This window comes from Acartia tonsa, chromosome 2, assembly GCF_053477335.1.
Source record: "Acartia tonsa isolate MP-2025a chromosome 2, ASM5347733v1, whole genome shotgun sequence".
Lineage (NCBI taxonomy): Eukaryota > Metazoa > Arthropoda > Copepoda > Calanoida > Acartiidae > Acartia > Acartia tonsa.
Genome location: NC_137261.1, coordinates 1330151 through 1350482, shown reverse-complemented (window position 1 = coordinate 1350482; position 20332 = coordinate 1330151). Strand labels below are relative to the sequence as shown.

At 37.2% G+C, this 20332-nt stretch overlaps 1 protein-coding gene across 1 annotated transcript in view; it reads right to left on the bottom strand.

The window, feature by feature from the left end:
• Positions 1-3901: 3901 nt before the first annotated feature.
• Positions 3902-20332, bottom strand: part of LOC145333637 (lysine-specific demethylase 8-like) — a 40321-nt gene continuing 23890 nt past the window's right edge. Inside the window, exons 11-17 of the mRNA XM_080178809.1 lie at positions 10782-10876; positions 9779-9856; positions 8042-8149; positions 7324-7410; positions 6222-6326; positions 5435-5520; positions 3902-4009 (exon numbers count right to left, since the gene is read on the bottom strand). Of these exons, the coding sequence (XP_080034935.1) occupies positions 3943-4009; positions 5435-5520; positions 6222-6326; positions 7324-7410; positions 8042-8149; positions 9779-9856; positions 10782-10876 (626 nt within the window). The 3' untranslated portion in view covers positions 3902-3942. The remainder of the gene's footprint in view (positions 4010-5434; positions 5521-6221; positions 6327-7323; positions 7411-8041; positions 8150-9778; positions 9857-10781; positions 10877-20332) is intronic.

Below are 20332 nucleotides of genomic sequence, written 5' to 3'. Positions count from 1 at the left end.
TCTAGGAAACAAATATAGTAAAACATTCCTGTGTTGGAATAACTACTCTTTTAAACAACTAAAATCTTGTTAAAATTATCGTGCAATTTCAACTTTTAAAAATTTTATTTTCACAAATATTTTTGTAGTATATATTATAAATGTATGTATTACCCATTTAAAACTCTTAAATCAAGGTGAATTTAATTAATGGGTGAAAAATAAAATGTTCATGATATTGTCTGCAGGGAACTAAAGGGATAAGACGCTGGATGATGAATTAATGTAAAGTAATATATGTAATAATAAACAAAATGACACCTTCTATAGATTAAAATAAGTGGTTGAAACGTTTAAACACTCAACTAAATGAACCAAACAATCAAAATTCAATAACAGTCCCCAAAGTTGTTAAGACAACGAATCAAAAAACGGTTTTTTAAAAAACTTTGGAGGACTAATGTCTCTCCTCCCTTTCTTGCATTGTCTGTGCTAGCATTCTGAATAAATCTTGACTCTTTTTAAATATTAGTATTACTATCTCAATACTCAAAGCAATAATTAGCAGCTCTTTTAGGGTGGCTAGCTGCTACAGATATAAAAGTAGGAGACGTCATTTAGCTTAGATTGAAGTCATGGCGGCTGCAATAAAATCTCATGTTTTGCATGCTAATTTTTTAAAAAGAAGCACAAATCGTTGTCGATTACTGAAAATATGAATTTAACCAGAGAGAGTGAACAATGGGCTGTTCATTACACTAGTCCCCAAAGTTTTAATTCGTTTTCTTATTCATTGGCTTTACATCTTTGGGGACTATAGTGAATTTTGATTGGTTGGCTCTTTAACTTAAGTGTTCAAACGTTTCAACCACTATTTATAATCTACAGAAGGGTTAATTTTGTGTATTATCATTGGGGATTTATATCAATTTTCGGCCATTGTCTTATCCCTTTAGATCCCTAATATTCAATTCAAGTTGTTTTGGCTATAACCTTTTATTTCCTCACCTTAAAAATAATGTCCCTTGAAATAAAAGTTATACGGGGTCAGATCCCCCCTGCAGTCACGCAATGTAGGGGGCTACTGACAAAACCCCTCTCTAGGAATAAGGACAGTTATTCCTAAAATTAATTCAAAAATCTTTCTGATGATTTAATAAAAATATATCAATAAATAGGACCAGTGACTGAAGCTATTTTTTTTTAACAAATACAAGTTTAATAATAGATTTATTACTCTAGATGGCTGTCTGGCACAATAATCTGTCTAATTTATTAAGGAATTTCTAGCCGACAAAGATTTTTTATTTTCAAGTGAAATATGAAATAATCTTAAATGGAAAAAATAACTGCCCTTGCGTGCCAAAATGTGTACAAGTTCTAACCAATAATATCGTCTGATTTTTCCTGTACTGTATATTCATTGGTCAAATTTACTGAGCTGGATCTTTAAATCATTTTAGTGGTGAGCCAGATCGGGGTGCCCCGAATTTTAGCCAATCACAGCGCGGCATTTCTTAAATGCCGTGCTCTCATTGGTGGAAAGTTGGCTCACCCCGATCTGGCTCACCACTAAAGTGATTTAAAGATCCAGCTCTGATTAGATGTACTATATTAATTCATTTTAATTTTATATCCCACAATTCCAAAGAGAGGAAGGGGACATTTGGCTGTTTATTACCAAAGTCCCCGAAGTTTTATGCTAACATTTTCCTATTTGCTGGATCAACATTGAACAACCTTGGGACTTTTGAGTGTTTAAACGTTTCAACCACTAATCTTAATCCACTGAAGGGGTAATTTTGTGTAATATCATTGGAGATGTTCATTAATTTATTGGTCATTGTCCCTTTAGATCCCCTTGTCTAGGGCAGAATATTATTTATAATACCTGTCCCCTGTCTGTGGTTTTGGCTACCTATGGATTCCAGAAATTGGATTTCTTGACTTCTAGGACCCTTGCCCTGATTAATTTGAAAGGTCCCTAAATATTTTACTTATTTTGTTTTGTTCTGGATAGATGTGGATGGTAAAATTTATAAATAGATATGTCCTTTTAAAAATAAGATTAAATATCTTTCTCGTATTCATTTGAATCCGGTGGATAGGAACCGGTTCTCATCCATACGAAAAAACTATGTCTAGCATCGTATTATATCCAGTTTTCTACGAATATAGAAATGTACAATCATAAGATTAAAACCAGTTTTTTTAGCCAGTGCCTTCGGCAATCATTGTACATTCTATATCCGCGGAAAGCTGTTTATAATACGATGCGAGAAATAACTATTCCAGTGTGTCTTCGAAACCGATTATTATCCGCTGGATTAGAACCGGTTCTCAGTCATACTAAACATTAATGTATATCATCGTATTGCAGACAATTTCCCATGAATATTATAATAAAAATCATAAAATCAGTTTTGTAATTTTTCTTGTTATATCGGCGGAAAGATGTCTATACTCTATAATACGATGCGATAGATAATTAATTTTTAATCAAACCTGACATAACGGGTAAAAATGGTATTGTTACAGGGACCTGAATTTTGAAGGGAGCTCAGATAGTTCTTCAACAATTTGATTGGTTATAGTAATATACAAAATTCTGGGCGAAAGTGAATAGCATATTTACTAAAATTGGTCCAAAGTATTAACCAATATTTAGGGACATAGGGGCCGGGTTTATTTAGTAAAGTAATTTATAACACCAAATATTTGCTCAAAACTAGCTATATTTATCCCCTGGAAGTTTGATTATTCCAGCGGTTTTAGAGATCTTTTTTACAGCCAGACAAAAATCCTCTTTATGTATTACAGAATTAATTTTTCAAACCTTGCCAAATTACTAAAAGAACCAGAGATCAAATTTTTTCCGACTAAGAATTTTAGAAAAATTTACCTATCCTATTTTCAATTCATTTAACAAGAGATGAAGAAATTTTAAGAGGGGGGGGGGAGTCTGATAAAATATTTGAGAGGAGGGTTTCTTATAAAATATGCCATATATTAGAAACTGAAAATTAAACTTTAATCCATTTTTAAAAGCGAAGCTTTTCTATATTTAGGGTTGGCCCGTCTGTAACAATAAGCTTTTTTCGTTACTTAGACATGTTAAAATTGTAGTATCGATTTCAAACTTTACATGATGACTCTTATTACAGGTACGATTTAGGCAGCGTGTCTATAATCGTTACCTCAAAGTCCGTACGTCCATTTTAACAACAGTTTTGTTTTGTTATATAATAATCATATTCATCTGATTTTTGGAATACTGATTCCTATCAAAAAAAGGTACTATGTTATAAGCGAAGCTTCTCTATAATCAAGTCCTAAAAAGTATGTTCAAAACACTATTCTGTATTGAAGCATTTTTCAACAATTTGATGAAGATTTTCTTTTGACTGATACATTTATAATCTGCTTTTTCAGATTTGACACTCTACACGTGTTAATGTTTGTTTGTCATACCATTTTGGTGCTTTTTTATGGATGTTGTTATCCTTGTTTCTATTGAAAATTCTGGTGTTTGAAATGTTAGTTTTGGAGAACAGAGATGTGTTTTATAAAACAACTAGCGGCTACGCCCCCTAGAAGCCTCTAGGGGCACTGAAGGTAGGAGGGGGAAAAGTCGAACTCATCGCATTTTAAATTTGAGTTCAAAAAAGTAAAAAAAATATTTTTTGGAGGGAGGGGGGTAAAGAAACCCACACAAAAAATAGTTTAAAACCTTCCCAGGACCCATAAGAAGCTCCACTGTAAAGGAAAACAATATCGGTTCAGCGGTTAGCGAGATCCTTCGGGACAGACAAAAAACGCTTACTTCTTTATATAATAGGATAAAAGGCACGTTTTTTTAGAAAGGGAGTAGACATTAGAACGTAAAATAAGTGGTATTAATTGCATTATAATAAAAACACAATTTATAGGATTGATTATATCTTTTATTAAATAAAAACATTTTCATTTCCACCAAAAACTAACAGAGAAACTTGTGTCCAAACTTTTCACAAAGTGCCAAACTCCTGGTAATAATATGCATTTTTCATTTGTGCTTCAACCTCACTTTTTTAAAGTACGCCTGCAAGAAATACCACGCTTTAACTGCTTAAAGACTGCCACAAGTAGACCCAATACCCGAAATTTAAAGCCTTCAGCTTCAATAACAAAAAAGTTCTAGGCATTTCAAAATAGCATTTTATGTACAATGAAAATTTTGAAAGATTTACAATGCTTATAAAAGAAAAAAACAATATTAAATTACGTCGCCTAGACACAAAATTATGACTTTATCTTTGTCAAAAACTTAGATTGCAGGTAACTGATTACATTTTTACAATAAAAACACCACATCTCATAGTCAAAATCCATGAAAAAAATTCGATTTAAATTGCATTTTTAAACGAAAATCATACGGAAACAAAGGGGGAAACTAAGACAAGCTCAGCTGTGATTGGTTGTTTAGCTGATTCAGCCTTCTGATTGGCTACAGTACATTCGGTACAACGCAAGTTAAACTTAATTTTTTTTAATGATTTTGACTATAAAAATGGGTATTTTTATTGTAAAAATATAATTAGTTACTGGTTGCCTAAATTTATGACAAAAATAAGCTTATAATTTTGTTTCTAGGCCACGTAGTTTAATTTCAAAATTTCTAACATTAGCACTGCAATTCTTTCAAAATTTTCATTGTATATAAAATGTCATTTTAAAATGCATAGAACTTTTTTGTTATAGAAGCTGAAGGCTTCAAATTTGGGGTATTGGGTCTACTTGTGGCAGTCTTTCAGCAGTTAAAGCGTGGTATTTCTTGCAGGCTTCCTTTAAGGGTTCTTTTAATAACCAGAATAGGAAGTGATTTTTTCGACTGCTATACAAAAATATATGATTTTTTTGCTCCTGTTATCAGAGATAAACAGCTGAAATTTTTTGCAAAGATTAATATGACAAGTTAGTATTTATTCTACAACTCATTGTGCCCAAGAAACACTTTTATGCATGACACAGAATGACGGACACTTAATGCTCAATGATACAGGAATAGTTATTTCTTTCATCGTATTATAAACAGCTTTCCGCGGATATAGAAATGTACAATTATAAGATTAAAACCAGTTTTTTAGCCCTGGGATGCCGAAGGCACGGGCTAAAAAACTGGTTTTAATCTTATGATTGTACATTTCTATATTCGTAGAAAGCTGGATATAATACGATGCTAGACATAGTTTTTTCGTATGGATTAGAACCGGTTCCTATCCACCGGATTCGAATGAATACGAGAAATCTTCATAAATAATTTCAGCCGTATACCTTTAAAAGCAGCCGAGATAATCGCAATTCCAACATAGCGTTACGCACGGACTGACGGACAGTCAAAGTGATTTACAGAATAGCTTCGCTTCTAAAAAACTGACATTAACCCACATGATTAAAAATGCATAAAATTCCTGGTGGTATGTACAACATTTCTCCTGGATTCAGAATTAAATGCCACCCATCAGCTTTCACAAAGTTGGGGTACTTCGCATAATCAACGTCCTTGTAACAAGAAAAATAATTAGAAATTGTTAAGGCTTGGCAGTCGCATTTTATTTACACTTTTTATACCAGATAGCCGTTGCCTTGACCGACCCTAATTATAGAAAAGCTTCTTAAGGTACAAAAATTTTGCATTAAAAACATGAGAGCATTAAACTTCATCATTAATGAAAAGCTATAAAATTCTGAAACGCCATTGTAGTTGGATATTAATAACGGCTATTAGTAAGAACAATAGACATTAATTTATTACACTAAATAGTTGGCGGCAAAACGATCAAAGACGAGAATTAAGGTCGTCTTTTTCATTAAAATATGATGTATTATTAGACAAATAATGAAAAGGAGTCATGTAAATGGATATAGGATATATACGTGGAAATATTTTTAACAGGGGAAAATTTAACGCCAATTAAGCTTGTTAATACAGACTTCATTTATTGGTCATTTCGGTTATCAAGTAGGAGGGGAGAGGATGGGGTATAGGGGTTGGATGGAGGTATCGTTATTTTAGTCAGCTGCGAGCATCACTTTATCAGAATACATGAAAACCTGATGCAACATCCAAGTAAAAATAAATTGATTGTCTTTGAGCAGAGTTATTGATAAAGAATATTTTAGGAAAAGAGTGGTTTTAAAACTGCCAAATGCATTGAAAATAAAATTATGAATAAAATAAGAGATTATTCACAATTTTTTACCTGTAAATCAATTCTGCTAGTATTGAACAATAAAGGTGTAGGATGAGGGTACAAATATTCTGTACTTTCTCCAGGGTACAATACTATATACTTGGAACCAGACACCTAAATACAAATATTCTGTACTTTCTCCAGGGTAAATTGATGAAACATAAGCGTTTGAGCTGGCTGAGACATGTGCTCAGAATGAATGGTAGTAGGATCCCAAAACAAACCCTTAGCTGGATGCCTGGAGGCAGCAGGAGGCGGGGAAGACCCAAGGGAACCTGGAAAAGGACCATGGAGAAGGAGCTGGAGGACGCCAACCTAGCCTGGGAGGATGTGGAGGAGACAGCCCAGTATCGGAGAGAATGGAAAAATCTTGTCAAAGCCTTATGTTCCCCAGAGGAATGAAGAGATGCGTTCTCCAGGGTACAATACTATATACTTGGAACCAGACACCTAAATAAAGGTGTAGGATGAGGGTACACATATTCTGTACTTTCTCCAGGGTACAATACTATATACTTAGAACCAGACACCTAAAAAAGGGAATAGGATGAAGGTACAATATTCTGTACTTTCTCCAGGGAACAATACTATATACTTGGAACCAGACACCTAAAAAAGGGAATAGGATGGGGGTACAAATATTCTATACTTTCTCCAGGGTACAATACTATATACTTGGAACCAGACACCTAAATAAAGGTGTAGGATGAGGGTACAAATATTCTGTACTTTTTCCAGGGTACAATACGATATACTTGGAACCACAAAAGTACCCCAAACCCATTAGGGGACATATGTGAACCATACCTAAAGAGAGAACCTAATCGGTTGAGTAGTTAATGAGGATCTTTGCTTCAGCAAAAACAAACCTAATACTTTATACAATAGTACTAGTTGCTCCTCCTCCTAGGGGAGGCTGTGGGAGTTTAGAAAAATAGCATAAAACCGACCAAAGACATTTAGAAAGCTTCCCTGAAGAGTACAACCCAATCAGACTATATATTTCTGAGATATTTATCTTCAGACAAAAAAAGCATTCTGCTTTATGATGGAAGATATTACAGAAATTATTTTGGGGAAAAGTTAACTAAAACTTGTGAAATATTTGTACCTGACATAAAACATTATGTTTAGGGTCTGTGTGGAGGGGTGACACGGTCCCTTTGGGTCCTATCCAAACATTAACATCTACATCGTCCTAGATTCAATAACAATGACAATAATAAAGAAGGGAATTTTTTTTCTCTCCAAGAATAGGTATTTACCGCATCTTAATATAGATGGCTTTCCAGGAAAAGTAAATATTATGAGATTAATTCCAGTTTTTTTTCTTTAAATATTCATGAAGAATTGTCTAAAATGCGAGACGATACCTGACTTGTTTTGTTAACATATCAATAACTATAATATTTAATTCTTTAGCTTATTTAATTTCAAACCTATCAATACACGAAGTTGCAAGAACAAACTATTTCTAACGAGGCTTACAAATCAGATTTATCTCCGCTGGATAAGAAACCAGAGGTGAATTCTTTTAAAACAAAATTTTGCCTCACTAAAATTTTAGTGAAGCAAAATTATCCCTTCTAAATTTTTAGTGAGCCTCACTGTTTTTAGTGGGGCAAACTAATTTTAGTGAGGCAAATTTTTTTTAAAGAATTTACCTCAGTAATGCAACATGGTAAATATGTTATTATCTACAAAAAAAAGAACGAAAATTATTAGACTAGAACAGCAGAACGTTATTTAACTAAGTATGATTTTTTTATTTTCTTAACTGCGGATAACTGTGTACACTACTTAAATATGTTAAATATATTCGTTTTTACCTCTTCTCCAGTATAGCAGAAGTCTGGAATACAGATATCCTGAGCTAGGGCGGGTACTTGATCTAATAATTGATGCTGGGCAAGATACCCTACATCTGTTGCATCTTCCTAAACATAATATATATCCTGAGCTAAGGCGGGTACTTGATCTAATAATTGATGCTGGGCTAGGTACCCTACATCTGTTGCATCTTCCTAAATATAATATATATCCTGAGCTAGGGCGGGTACTTGATCTAATAATTGATGCTGGGCTAGATACCCTACATCTGTTGCATCTTCCTAAATATAATATATATCCTGAGCTAGGGCGGGTACTTGATCTAATAATTGATGCTGGGCTAGATACCCTACATCTGTTGCATCTTCCTAAATATAATATATATCCTGAGCTAGGGCGGGTACTTGATCTAATAATTGATGCTGGGCTAGATACCCTACATCTGTTGCATCTTCCTAAATATAATATATATCCTGAGTTATGGCGGGTACTTGATCTAATAATTGATGCTGGGCAAGATACCCTACATCTGTTGCATCTTCCTAAACATAATATATATCCTGAGCTAGGGCGGGTACTTGATCTAATAATTGATGCTGGGCTAGATACCCTACACCTGTTGCATCTTCCTAAACATAATATATATCCTGAGCTAGGGCGGGTATTTGATCTAATAATTGATGCTGGGCTAGATACCCTACACCTGTTGCATCTTCCTAAACATAATAAATATCCTGAGCTAGGGCGGGTACTTGATCTAATAATTGATGCTGGGCTAGATACCCTACATCTGTTGCATCTTCCTAAATATAATATATATCCTGAGCTAGGGCGGGTACTTGATCTAATAATTGATGCTGAGCTAGATACCCTACATCTGTTGCATCTTCCTAAATATAATATATATCCTGAGCTAGGGCGGGTACTTGATCTAATAATTGATGCTGAGCTAGATACCCTACATCTGTTGCATCTTCCTAAATATAACATATATCCTGAGCTAGGGCGGGTACTTGATCTAATAATTGATGCTGGGCTAGATACCCTACATCTGTGGCATCTTCCTAAACATAATATATATCCTGAGCTAGGGCGGGTACTTGATCTAATAATTGATGCTGGGCTAGATACCCTACACCTGTTGCATCTTCCTAAACATAATATATATCCTGAGCTAGGGCGGGTACTTGATCTAATAATTGATGCTGGGCTAGATACCCTACATCTGTTGCATCTTCCTAAATATAATATATATCCTGAGCTAGGGCGGGTACTTGATCTAATAATTGATGCTGAGCTAGATACCCTACATCTGTTGCATCTTCCTAAATATAACATATATCCTGAGCTAGGGCGGGTACTTGATCTAATAATTGATGCTGGGCTAGATACCCTACATCTGTGGCATCTTCCTAAATATAATATATGTCCTGAGCTAGGGCGGGTACTTGATCTAATATGTGATGCTGGGCTAGATACCCAACATCTGTTGCGTCTTCCTAAACATATCAGTAATAAGATGGAAATTGATTAATTTTACAACTCCTCCCTTTTCCCTAGAGGCTTTTGGGGGCGTAACCGCTAGTCCTTATTTAAAAGTAACAAGTTGTCTAGGTGTGTGTGTGTTTTTGTGACAAAACAATATAGCTTCTCTAAAGTCCTGGGAAGCCCCCCCCCCCCCCTAGGGGCATAGCCGCTATTATAATATATATTATAGAAGAACAGGATATATCTACCTTCAAATACTGCTTAGCAAATTCTTTGACAGTCATAAGTTGTTGAGTCCATTGATCACTTGTGTAATTTCTTCCAATCTAAAAACAAAACAATAAATGACTATTGTGGCTTCGCCCTTAGTGTCTAGGTCTCAGGAGGTGATGGGAAATTTCCCTCCTACATAGAATCGTTCTTTAAGCTAAAGAGATATTATCATTAGATTCCTCTTTTAAAGTTACTCATTAGTCCCAGGTTAAATGCTCGTGTAATTTTTGCGTAGATTTATAGGTGTAAATGTGGTAGGGTGAAGCGTTTCAACCCTACAACGCGAGTTCAATTTAAAAGAGCCCCTAGCCTTTAAGGATTCTATCAATAAAGAACTACAAGTAGTACTGTTAAAGAGATATATTTAAACTGAATACATTTATAATAGGGTTACTAATTTATATACACATTAGATGATAAATAGGTTAGGTAGAAAGGGGTGCGGGGAGATGGGGCGGAGCCCCATTCCGGTGGACAGTAGAGGGGTAGGCTTCAGTAAGGGGGAAGGTAGACATCTCCCGGAAAAGGGTAGGTTACTGGGGACTTGAGGGTGAGAGGGGCAGCGCCCCTCCCACTATCGGCGGTGTCCAATTTGACCGCTGCTTCTGATGTGTAGACAATGCCCAGAGGGGGCTGGGTAGAATGGTGATAAGCCAGGGTGTGATTTGATAAGCCGAAGCATAGCATACTCTGCAAAAGGCTTGTCCGTATGCCGCCTACCACATAAACGTTTATAACTTTCCTCCCACCACCTTGATGTGTTTTTGTTTGCAAAACAGGGGGTAATTTTTCTGCTTATTTTCCATAAAGGTATGTGTTCTAAAGAAGGCATAGCAGTTGCTCTTTTGAGCACAATATGGAACTGTGAAAAACACGTCAGCAAACCCGACGCTACCGCCGAAAACCGCTATGTATATTATATAGGGCTCATTCTATTTGTTACAATTTTGGACTCCACAATTGCCAATTCTAGCTTACCTCTATTGGAACTGTTCTGGGCCCCGCAATTTTCACCAAGTAAGGGACATTCCATTTGTGGGGACCTTTCCTAGCTGGCCAGTCATCCATACATCCTTAACAGCGATCTATTCGGGTCATGTGAATACAGTAGCTTTTGAACGGTTATTTTAGGTTAGGTTAGGTGATTGCCTCGCAGGGTTAATAAATTGGCCTCGCACAGTTTGAGCCCCCCGGCCGCAGGAGCTAGAAATAGGAGAAAAGCTACTGTAAAAATATGACGAAACCCGTAACGTCGTTTCCTTCACATGGCCAATTATGCTTTTAAAATTTTGTTTTTAACATTTAGACCATTTTCTAGAACTGAGTTGGTCCTATTTTGTTCGGACCACACGGTGAAATATTTTCTGGGACCGCGTGGGGCAAGCGTCAGCGAATGGGGCAAGCGTAGGATAAAATAGGATAAGGAATAGGATAAAATGCACGTAGGATAAAATAGGATAAGGAATAGGATAAAATGCAACAGAATTGAAAACAAACAGTTACAGGCAAAGGCATCAGCATTGGCTTAGTCAACAACCCAAGGCGTCAGCCTGTACCAGTGCAAAAACAGGGTCTAACCATAAAAAAAAACATGAAAAGATTTACAAAGTAATAATCATTAAAATCAAAAAAAACATTAATGCATTTACAAAGTAATAATCATTAAAATCAAGAAAACATGAATGCATTTACAAAGTAATAATCATTGGAATGAAGAAAACAGGAATATATTTACAAAGTAATAATCATTACAGAAAATTTACAATTTCTTGAAACCCCACCCCACTTTGAGGGGCTGTGGCCGAAAATTTTCACATCAGGGGGGGGTCAATTTTTTTACATCCCCAAAACCGGCATTGCCAGCCGGTTTCACGGATGTGCCGGTCAGGCCTGTCGGCCTGCCGGTTCGGCCGTGGCCGGCCGTCAAAGTACGGCAGAAAACGGCGTTTTTAGACGGCCTTTGGCCGATTTTGACCCAGGCCACTTTGAACGGCCGTCCCGGCCAGGATATGAGGGGGAAAAAAATTGTGCAAAATAGCAATGAAGGCCCATGGCCCATAGAATCCATAGATATGTGTCCCAAACCGGTCGGCCGACCGGCCTGGCCGCACCAGCCCGCCGAAAATCCGCAAAAACAGCGTTTTTTGACGATTTTCGCGACCTTTGACGGCCGCTGCCGGCCTAACGGCCGGGCCGACCGCCTCCGGCCGCACATCTGCTGAACCAGCTTGGGATGGACTACAAAAAAGTTGGAATACACGTGGCTGCGCCACACACACACGCCGCGCTACGCGCAAAAAACACGTCAAAAAATGGCCATTTTTTGGGTGTACCAACTTTGCCGCCAATTTAAGGCCGGAAGACGGCCGGCAATTGCCTCCGGCAACACTAAATGATAGTTAGAGCTGATCATTGTGGTTCTGTGGGTACCTTCAGATTTTTTCTCCCCCTCCCGGGAGGCCCACAGTGGCCAATACGCTAGGCCTCCTAAAAAAAATTTTAAAATGCTCTAACTTTTCCGCCAATGGGGGGAAAATGTTAGGGCATGATTTTTTGCGATGCCCTCCGGCCATATTTTCAGGGTTTCCAAGGAAATTTCTCCAACTTGAAAAACCTGCGCGTTATTAACGATCAAAAAACTAACCTCTATTTTTACAAATTTGTCACATTGGAGGTTCAGAAACCTTATTTTTCAACTTTGCGCGCGCGCTGCGCGCGCGTTTTTGCTCCGATCTTCAAAATTCCAATTGTCTCTGTTCCGGACGGCATTCAAGAATCCATTGCAATTTTCCTTTCGAAAATCGGCCTCCGGCCGCCCCCCTGCGGGTGGGGGTGAGACCGCCGGACCCCCCATTTTGACCCCCTATACAAAAATTTTTTTTTTTCCTTGAACTTCACATGATCAGGATCTTGGTAAAATTATTCCATTTCATTCCATATTTCACCATAATCTAGAAAAGTACGCCGTCCTATTTTGTTCGGACGACACGGTGAAATATCCCTGATACAGGCTGATGCCTTGGGACCGGGTGGGGCAAGCGTCAGGGAATGGGGCAAGCGTCAAAGAGGAAGGAAAAAGAGAAAGGAAAAAGAGAAAGGAATAGGATAAAATGCAACAGAAACAGAAAAGGAATAGGATAAAATGCAACAGAAACAGAAAACAAACAGTTACAGGCAAAGGCATCAGCATTGGCTTAGTCAACAACCCAAGGCGTCAGCCTGTACCAGTGTAAAAACAGGGTCTAACCATAAAAAAAAAACATGACAAGATTTACAAAGTAATACAAAGTAATAATCATTAAAATCAAAAAAAACATGAATGCATTTACAAAGTAATAATCATTAAAATCAAGAAAAAACATGAATGCATTTACAAAGTAATAATCATTGGAATGAAGAAAACATGAATATATTTACAAAGTAATAATCATTACAGAAAATTTACAATTTCTTGAAACCCCACCCCACTTTGAGGGGCTGTGGCCGAAAATTTTCACATCAGGGGGGGGTCAATTTTTTTACATCCCCAAAACCGGCATTGCCAGCCGGTTTCACGGATGTGCCGGTCAGGCCTGTCGGCCTGCCGGTTCGGCCGTGGCCGGCCGTCAAAGTACGGCCGAAAACGGCGTTTTTGGACGGCCTTTGGCCGATTTTGACCCAGGTCACTTTGAACGGCCGTCCCGGCCAGGATATGTGGGGGAAAAAAATTGTGCAAAATAGGAATGAAGGCCCATGGCCCATAGAATCCAGGGATATGTGTCCCAAGTCGGTCGGCCGACCGGCCTAGCCGCACCGGCCCGCCGAAAATCGGCAAAAACAGCGAATTTTGACGATTTTCGCGACCTTTGACGGCCGCTGCCGGCCAAACGGCCGGGCCGACCGCCTCCGGCCGCACATCTGCTGAACCGGCTTGGGATGGACTACAAAAAAGTTGGAATACACGTGGCTGCGCCACGCACACACGCCGCGCTACGCGCGAAAAACACGTCAAAAAATGGCCATTTTTTGGATGCGCTAACTTTGCCGCCAATTTAAGGCCGGAAGGCGGCCGGCAATTGCCTCCGGCAACACTAAATGATAGTTAGAGCCGGCCATTGTGGTTCTATAGGTACCTTCAGATTTTTTCTCCCCCTCCCGGGAGGCCCACAGTGGCCAATACGCCAGGCCTCCTAAAAAAATTTTTGAAGTGCTCTAACTTTTCCGCCACTGGGGGGAAAATGTTGGGTCATGATTTTTCGGGAAGGCATTTTTCCATATTTTCAGGGTTTTCAAGGAAATTACTGTAACTTGAAAAACCTGCGCGTTATTAACGATCAAAAAACGAACGTCTATTTTGAACGAAACGTACTTTTTTCACTTTTTTCCTGCATTTTTCAACTTTGCGCGCGCGCTGCGCGCGCGTTTTTGCTCCGATTTTCAAAATTCCAATTGTCTCTGTTTCTCCCGGCATTCAAGAATCCATAGCAATTTTCCTTTTGAAAATCGGCCTCCGGCCGCCACCCTGCGGGTGGGGGTGAGACTGAAAACCCCCCATTTTTGACCCCCTTCACAAAAAATTTTTTTTTCCTTGAACTTCATGTGATCAGGATCTTGGTAAAATTATTTCATTTCATTCCATATTTCACCATTATCTAGAAGTTGTTATTTCGTCCTATTTTGTTCGGACGACACGGTGAAATATGCTGATACAGGCTGATGCCTTGGGACCGCGTGATGCAAGCTGGGGGAGGGGAAAGGAGTAAGCAAGATTAAAGAAAAGAAGCCAAAAAAATACCAAAAACATGAAAGAGCCATGAGATATAGGCAAAAAAAATGTTGGGAAAAAAAATTTTGGGAAAAAACTTTGGGAAAAAAATTTTGAGAAAAAAAGATTGGAAAAAAAATTTGAGAAAAAGATTTTGGGAAAAAAATTAAGGGTAAAAAATGTTTGGAACAAAAAAATAAGTGAGAAAAAAATAAGTGAAAAAAAAATTTGGAAAAACAATTTTGGGAAAAAAATTTTTTTAAAAAAATTGGAGAAAAAATTTTTAAAAAAAAATTGGAGAAAAAAATTTTGAGAAAAAAATTTGGGAAAAAAAATTTGGGAAAAAAAAATAAGTGAAAAAAAAATTTGGAAAAAAAAAATTTGGGAAAAAAAATTTGGGAAAAAATTTTGGAAAAAAATTAGGGGAAAAAAATTTTGGGGAAAAAAATTTTGGGAAAAAAATTAGGGGAAAAAATTTTGGGAAAAAAATTGAGGGAAAAAAATTTTGAGAAAAAAAAATTGGAGGAAAAAATTTTGGGAAAAAAAAATGAGGGAAAAAAATTTTGGGAAACAAAAATTAAGTGAAAAAAATTTGGGAAAAAAAAATTTTGGAAAAAAATTTGGGGAAAAAAAAATTAAGGGAAAAAATTTTGGAGAAAATAATTTAAAGAAAAAAAATTGAGGGAAAAAATTTGGAGAAAAAAAATTGAGGGAAAAAAATTTTGGGGTAAAAAATTTAAGGGAAAAAAAATTAAAAAAAAAACTTTGGGAAAAAAAATTTAGGGGAAAAATTTGGGGAAAAAAATTTGGAGAAAAAAAAACTTTGGGGAAAAATGTTTAGGGAAAAAAATTGAGGGAAAAAAATTTTGGTGAAAAAAATTGAGGTAGAAAAATTTGGGGGAAAAAAATTGGAAATAAAATTTGGGGGAAATAAAATTTATGTTAAAAAATTGTTTGAAATTTGGGAAAAAAAACAAGAAAATATTTACAAAGTAATAATTGTTAGGATTAAAATATTTACAAAGTAATAATCATTAGAATTGAGAATATTTTCAAAGCAATAATCATTAGAATTAAAAATATAAGTAATTATTGATTGATTTGTATTAGATTAGATAATAAAACTGATATTATTTCAAGAGAAGATTAATTATGATCATAAAGTAATAATAATTTGTATTAGATTTGTAATTGGTTAGGTAGTTTAATTGATTATTAAAAATGTCATTTAAAAATGGATATAATAATAATGTGATAATTATAATATTATAACAAAAGATAATAATATGGATAATTATTGGTTGATTTGTAATAGGTTATTTAAAATAATGTATGATAATAAAATCATAATAATAATTAATAGGAGTATATATTAATCTATTTAAAATTGGAAAGACATAATAATTAAAAATCATAATACTATAACTGATGAATAATAATAAATTATTATTATTATGTGTAATTATTGATTGATTGTAATGGGTATGATATTATAATTGGTAATCATAGTATTATAATTAATAATTGATAATGAGATAATAATTATTAATAAGAATAATTATTGATTGATTTGAAAAGGGTATGATAATATGTATAGTATTATAATTGATAAGTAATAATAAATTATTATAAACATTTATTAATGATAATAATTGGTATGATAATATAATTGATAATTATAGTATTTTTATTAATTAGTAATAATAAGATAAGTATAATTGTTATGTGTAATTATTGATTGATTTGTAATAGGTAAGATATAATAATAAGATAAGTATAATTATTATGTGTAATTATTGATTGATGTGTTATAGGTAAAATAACATCATTGTTAATTATAGAATATAAATTAATAATTAATAATGAGATAATTATAATTGTCATGTGTAATTATTGATTGATTTGTAATATGTTAGATATGATAATTGATAATTACAAAATTATAATTAATATAAACTTCTAAGATAATTGATTGATTTGTGAAGGGTAATATAAGAAAATTGTTAATAGGTAAGAGAAAATGATTGATAATTATATTATTGTAGATTACAAATAATAATTAGGTAATAATAAGTATTTAATATAATTAATAAACAGATAATGGTAATAATTAGTGATTGATTTTGAGTTGTAGTTGGTGAGTTACTAATTGGTTAAATAATATAATTGATAACTGTAGTCATTATACCTGTTAACAAAGATGTAAAGGTAGGGAGTGTACTAAAACTGAAGTTACCTCTGATCCTAAATACCCCCCTGCAAGAAACAAGTTTGGATGAAATAATTTTTTAAGCCGAAGGCTCCAAAAACTTGTTTCTTGCGGGGGGTAAATACATTTCGGGGGGTGGTGTAATAATAGTAGTTGTTATATTTACAGAGAGAGTGTACTAAAACTGAAGTTACCTCAGATCCTAAATACCCCCCTGCAAGAAACAAGTTTGGATGTAATAATTTTTTAAGTGCTCTAACTTTTCCGCCACTTGGGGGAAAATGTTGGGTCATGATTTTTCGCGACCCCATCGGGCCATATTTTCAGGGTTTAAAAGGAAATAAATGTAACTTGAAAAACCTGCGCGTTATTAACGATCAAAAAACGAGAGGATATTTTGAGGGAAATGGAACATTGGACCTTTTTTTCCGCAATTTTCAACTTTGCGCGCGCGCTGCGCGCGCGTTTTCGCTCTGATTTTCGAAATTCCAATTGTCCTAGGTCCTCCCGGCATTCAAGAATCCATAGCAATTTTCCTTTTCAAAATCGGCCTCCGGCCGCCCCCCTGCAGGGGGGGGTGAGACTGAAAACCCCCCATTTTTGACCCCCTTGCAAAATTTTTTTTTTTTCCTTGAACTTCATGTGATCCTGACCTTGGTAAAATATTACATATTTCGTTACACTCATATTCATAATTTCACCATAATCTAGAAAAGTACGCCGTCCTATTTTGTTCGGACGACACGGTGAAATATCCCTGATACAGGCTGATGCCTTGGGACCGGGTGGGGCAAGCGTCAGGGAATGGGGCAAGCGTCAGGGAATGGGGCAAGCGTCAAAGAGAAAGGAAAAAGAGAAAGGAAAAAGAGAAAGGAAAAAGAGAAAGGAAAAAGAGAAAGGAAAAAGAGAAAGGAAAAAGAGAAAGGAATAGGATACAATGCAACAGAAACAGAAAACAAACAGTTACAGGCAAAGGCATCAGCATTGGCTTAGTCAATAACCCAAGGCGTCAGCCTGTACCAGTGCAAAAACAGGGTCTAACCATAAAAAAAAACATGAAAAGATTTACAAAGTAATAATCATTAAAATAAAAAAAAAACAATAATGCATTTACAAAGTAATAATCATTAAAATCAAGAAAAAACATGAATGCATTTACAAAGTAATAATCATTGGAATGAAGAAAACAGGAATATATTTACAAAGCAATAATCAGTACAGAAAATTTACAATTTCTTGCAACCCCACCCCACTTTGAGGGGCTCTGGCCAAAAATTTTCACATTAGGGGGGGGTCAATTTTTTTACATCCCCAAAACCGGCATGGCCAGCCGGTTTCACGGATGTGCCGGTCAGGCCTGTCGGCCTGCCGGTTCGGCCGTGGCCGGCCGTCAAAGTACGGCCGAAAACGGCGTTTTTAGACGGCCTTTGGCCGATTTTGACCCAGGCCACTTTGAACGGCAGTCCCGGCCAGGATATGAGGGGGAAAAAAATTGTGCAAAATAGCAATGAAGGCCCATGGCCCATAGAATCCATGGATATGTGTCCCAAGTCGGTCGGCCGACCGGCCTAGCCGCACCGGCCCGCCGAAAATCCGCAAAAACAGCGTTTTTTGACGATTTTCGCGACCTTTGACGGCCGCTGCCGGCCAAACGGCCGGGCCGACCGCCTCCGGCCGCACATCTCCTGAACCGGCTTGGGATGGACTACAAAAAAGTTGGAATACACGTGGCTGCGCCACAAACACACGCCGCGCTACGCGCGAAAAACACGTCAAAAAATGGCCATTTTTTGGATGCGCCAACTTTGCCGCCAATTTAAGGCCGGAAGACGGCCGGCAATTGCCTCCGGCAACACTAAATGATAGTTAGAGCCGGCCATTGTGGTTCTATAGGTACCTTCAGATTTTTTCTCCCCCTCCCGGGAGGCCCACAGTGGCCAATACGCTAGGCCTCCTAAAAAAAATTTTAAAGTGCTCTAACTTTTCAGCCACTGGGGGGAAAATGTTGGGTCATGATTTTTTGTGATCTACCCGAGCCATATTTTCAGGGTTTTCAAGGAATTTTCTCCAACTTGAAAAACCTGCGCGTTATTAACGATCAAAAAATCAACATCTATTTTGAGGGAAACGTACTTTTTTCACTTTTTTCCTGCATTTTTCAACTTTGCGCGCGCGCTACGCGCGCTGCGCGCGCGGGATCGGAAAAATTCCAATTGTCTCACCTCGGGACGGCATTCAAGAATCCAAAACTGGTTTTGGATATTCCATCGGCCTCCGGCCGCCACCCTGCGGGTGGGGGTGAGACTGCCGGACCCCCCATTTTGACCCCCTATACAAAAAATTTTTTTTTTCCTTGAACTTCACCTGATCCTATCTTGGTAAAATTATTCCATTTCATTCCATATTTCACCATAATCTAGAAAAGTACGCCGTCCTATTTTGTTCGGACGACACGGTGAAATATCCCTGATACAGGCTGATGCCTTGGGACCGGGTGGGGCAAGCGTCAGGGAATGGGGCAAGCGTCAAAGAGAAAGGAAAAAGAGAAAGGAAAAAGAGAAAGGAAAAAGAGAAAGGAAAAAGAGAAAGGAAAAAGAGAAAGGAATAGGATAAAATGCAACAGAAACAGAAAACAAACAGTTACAGGCAAAGGCATCAGCATTGGCTTAGTCAACAACCCAAGGCGTCAGCCTGTACCAGTGCAAAAACAGGGTCTAACCATAAAAAAAAAACATGAAAAGATTTACAAAGTAATAATCATTAAAATCAAAAAAAAAAACATGAATGCATTTACAAAGTAATAATCATTAAAATCAAGAAAAAACATGAATGCATTTACAAAGTAATAATCATTGGAATGAAGAAAACAGGAATATATTTACAAAGTAATAATCATTACAGAAAATTTACAATTTCTTGGAACCCCACCCCACTTTGAGGGGCTGTGGCCGAAAATTTTCACATCAGGGGGGGGTCAATTTTTTTACATCCCCAAAACCGGCATTGCCAGCCGGTTTCACGGATGTGCCGGTCAGGCCTGTCGGCCTGCCGGTTCGGCCGTGGCCGGCCGTCAAAGTACGGCCGAAAACGGCGTTTTTAGACGGCCTTTGGCCGATTTTGACCCAGGCCACTTTGAACGGCCGTCCCGGCCAGGATATGTGGGGGAAAAAAATTGTGCAAAATAGCAATGAAGGCCCATGGCCCATAGAATCCAGGGATATGTGTCCCAAGTCGGTCGGCCTACCGGCCTAGCCGCACCGGCCCACCGAAAATCCGCAAAAACAGCGATTTTTGACGATTTTCGCGACCTTTGACGGCGGCTGCCGGCCAAACGGCCGGGCCGACCGCCTCCGGCCGCACATCCCCTGAACCGGCTTGGGATGGACTACAAAAAAGTTGTAATACACGTGGCTGCGCCACAAACACACGCCGCGCTACGCGCGAAAAACACGTAAAAAAATGGCCATTTTTTGGATGCGCTAACTTTGCCGCCAATTTAAGGCCGGAAGGCGGCCGGCAATTGCCTCCGGCAACACTAAATGATAGTTAGAGCCGGCCATTGTGGTTCTATAGGTA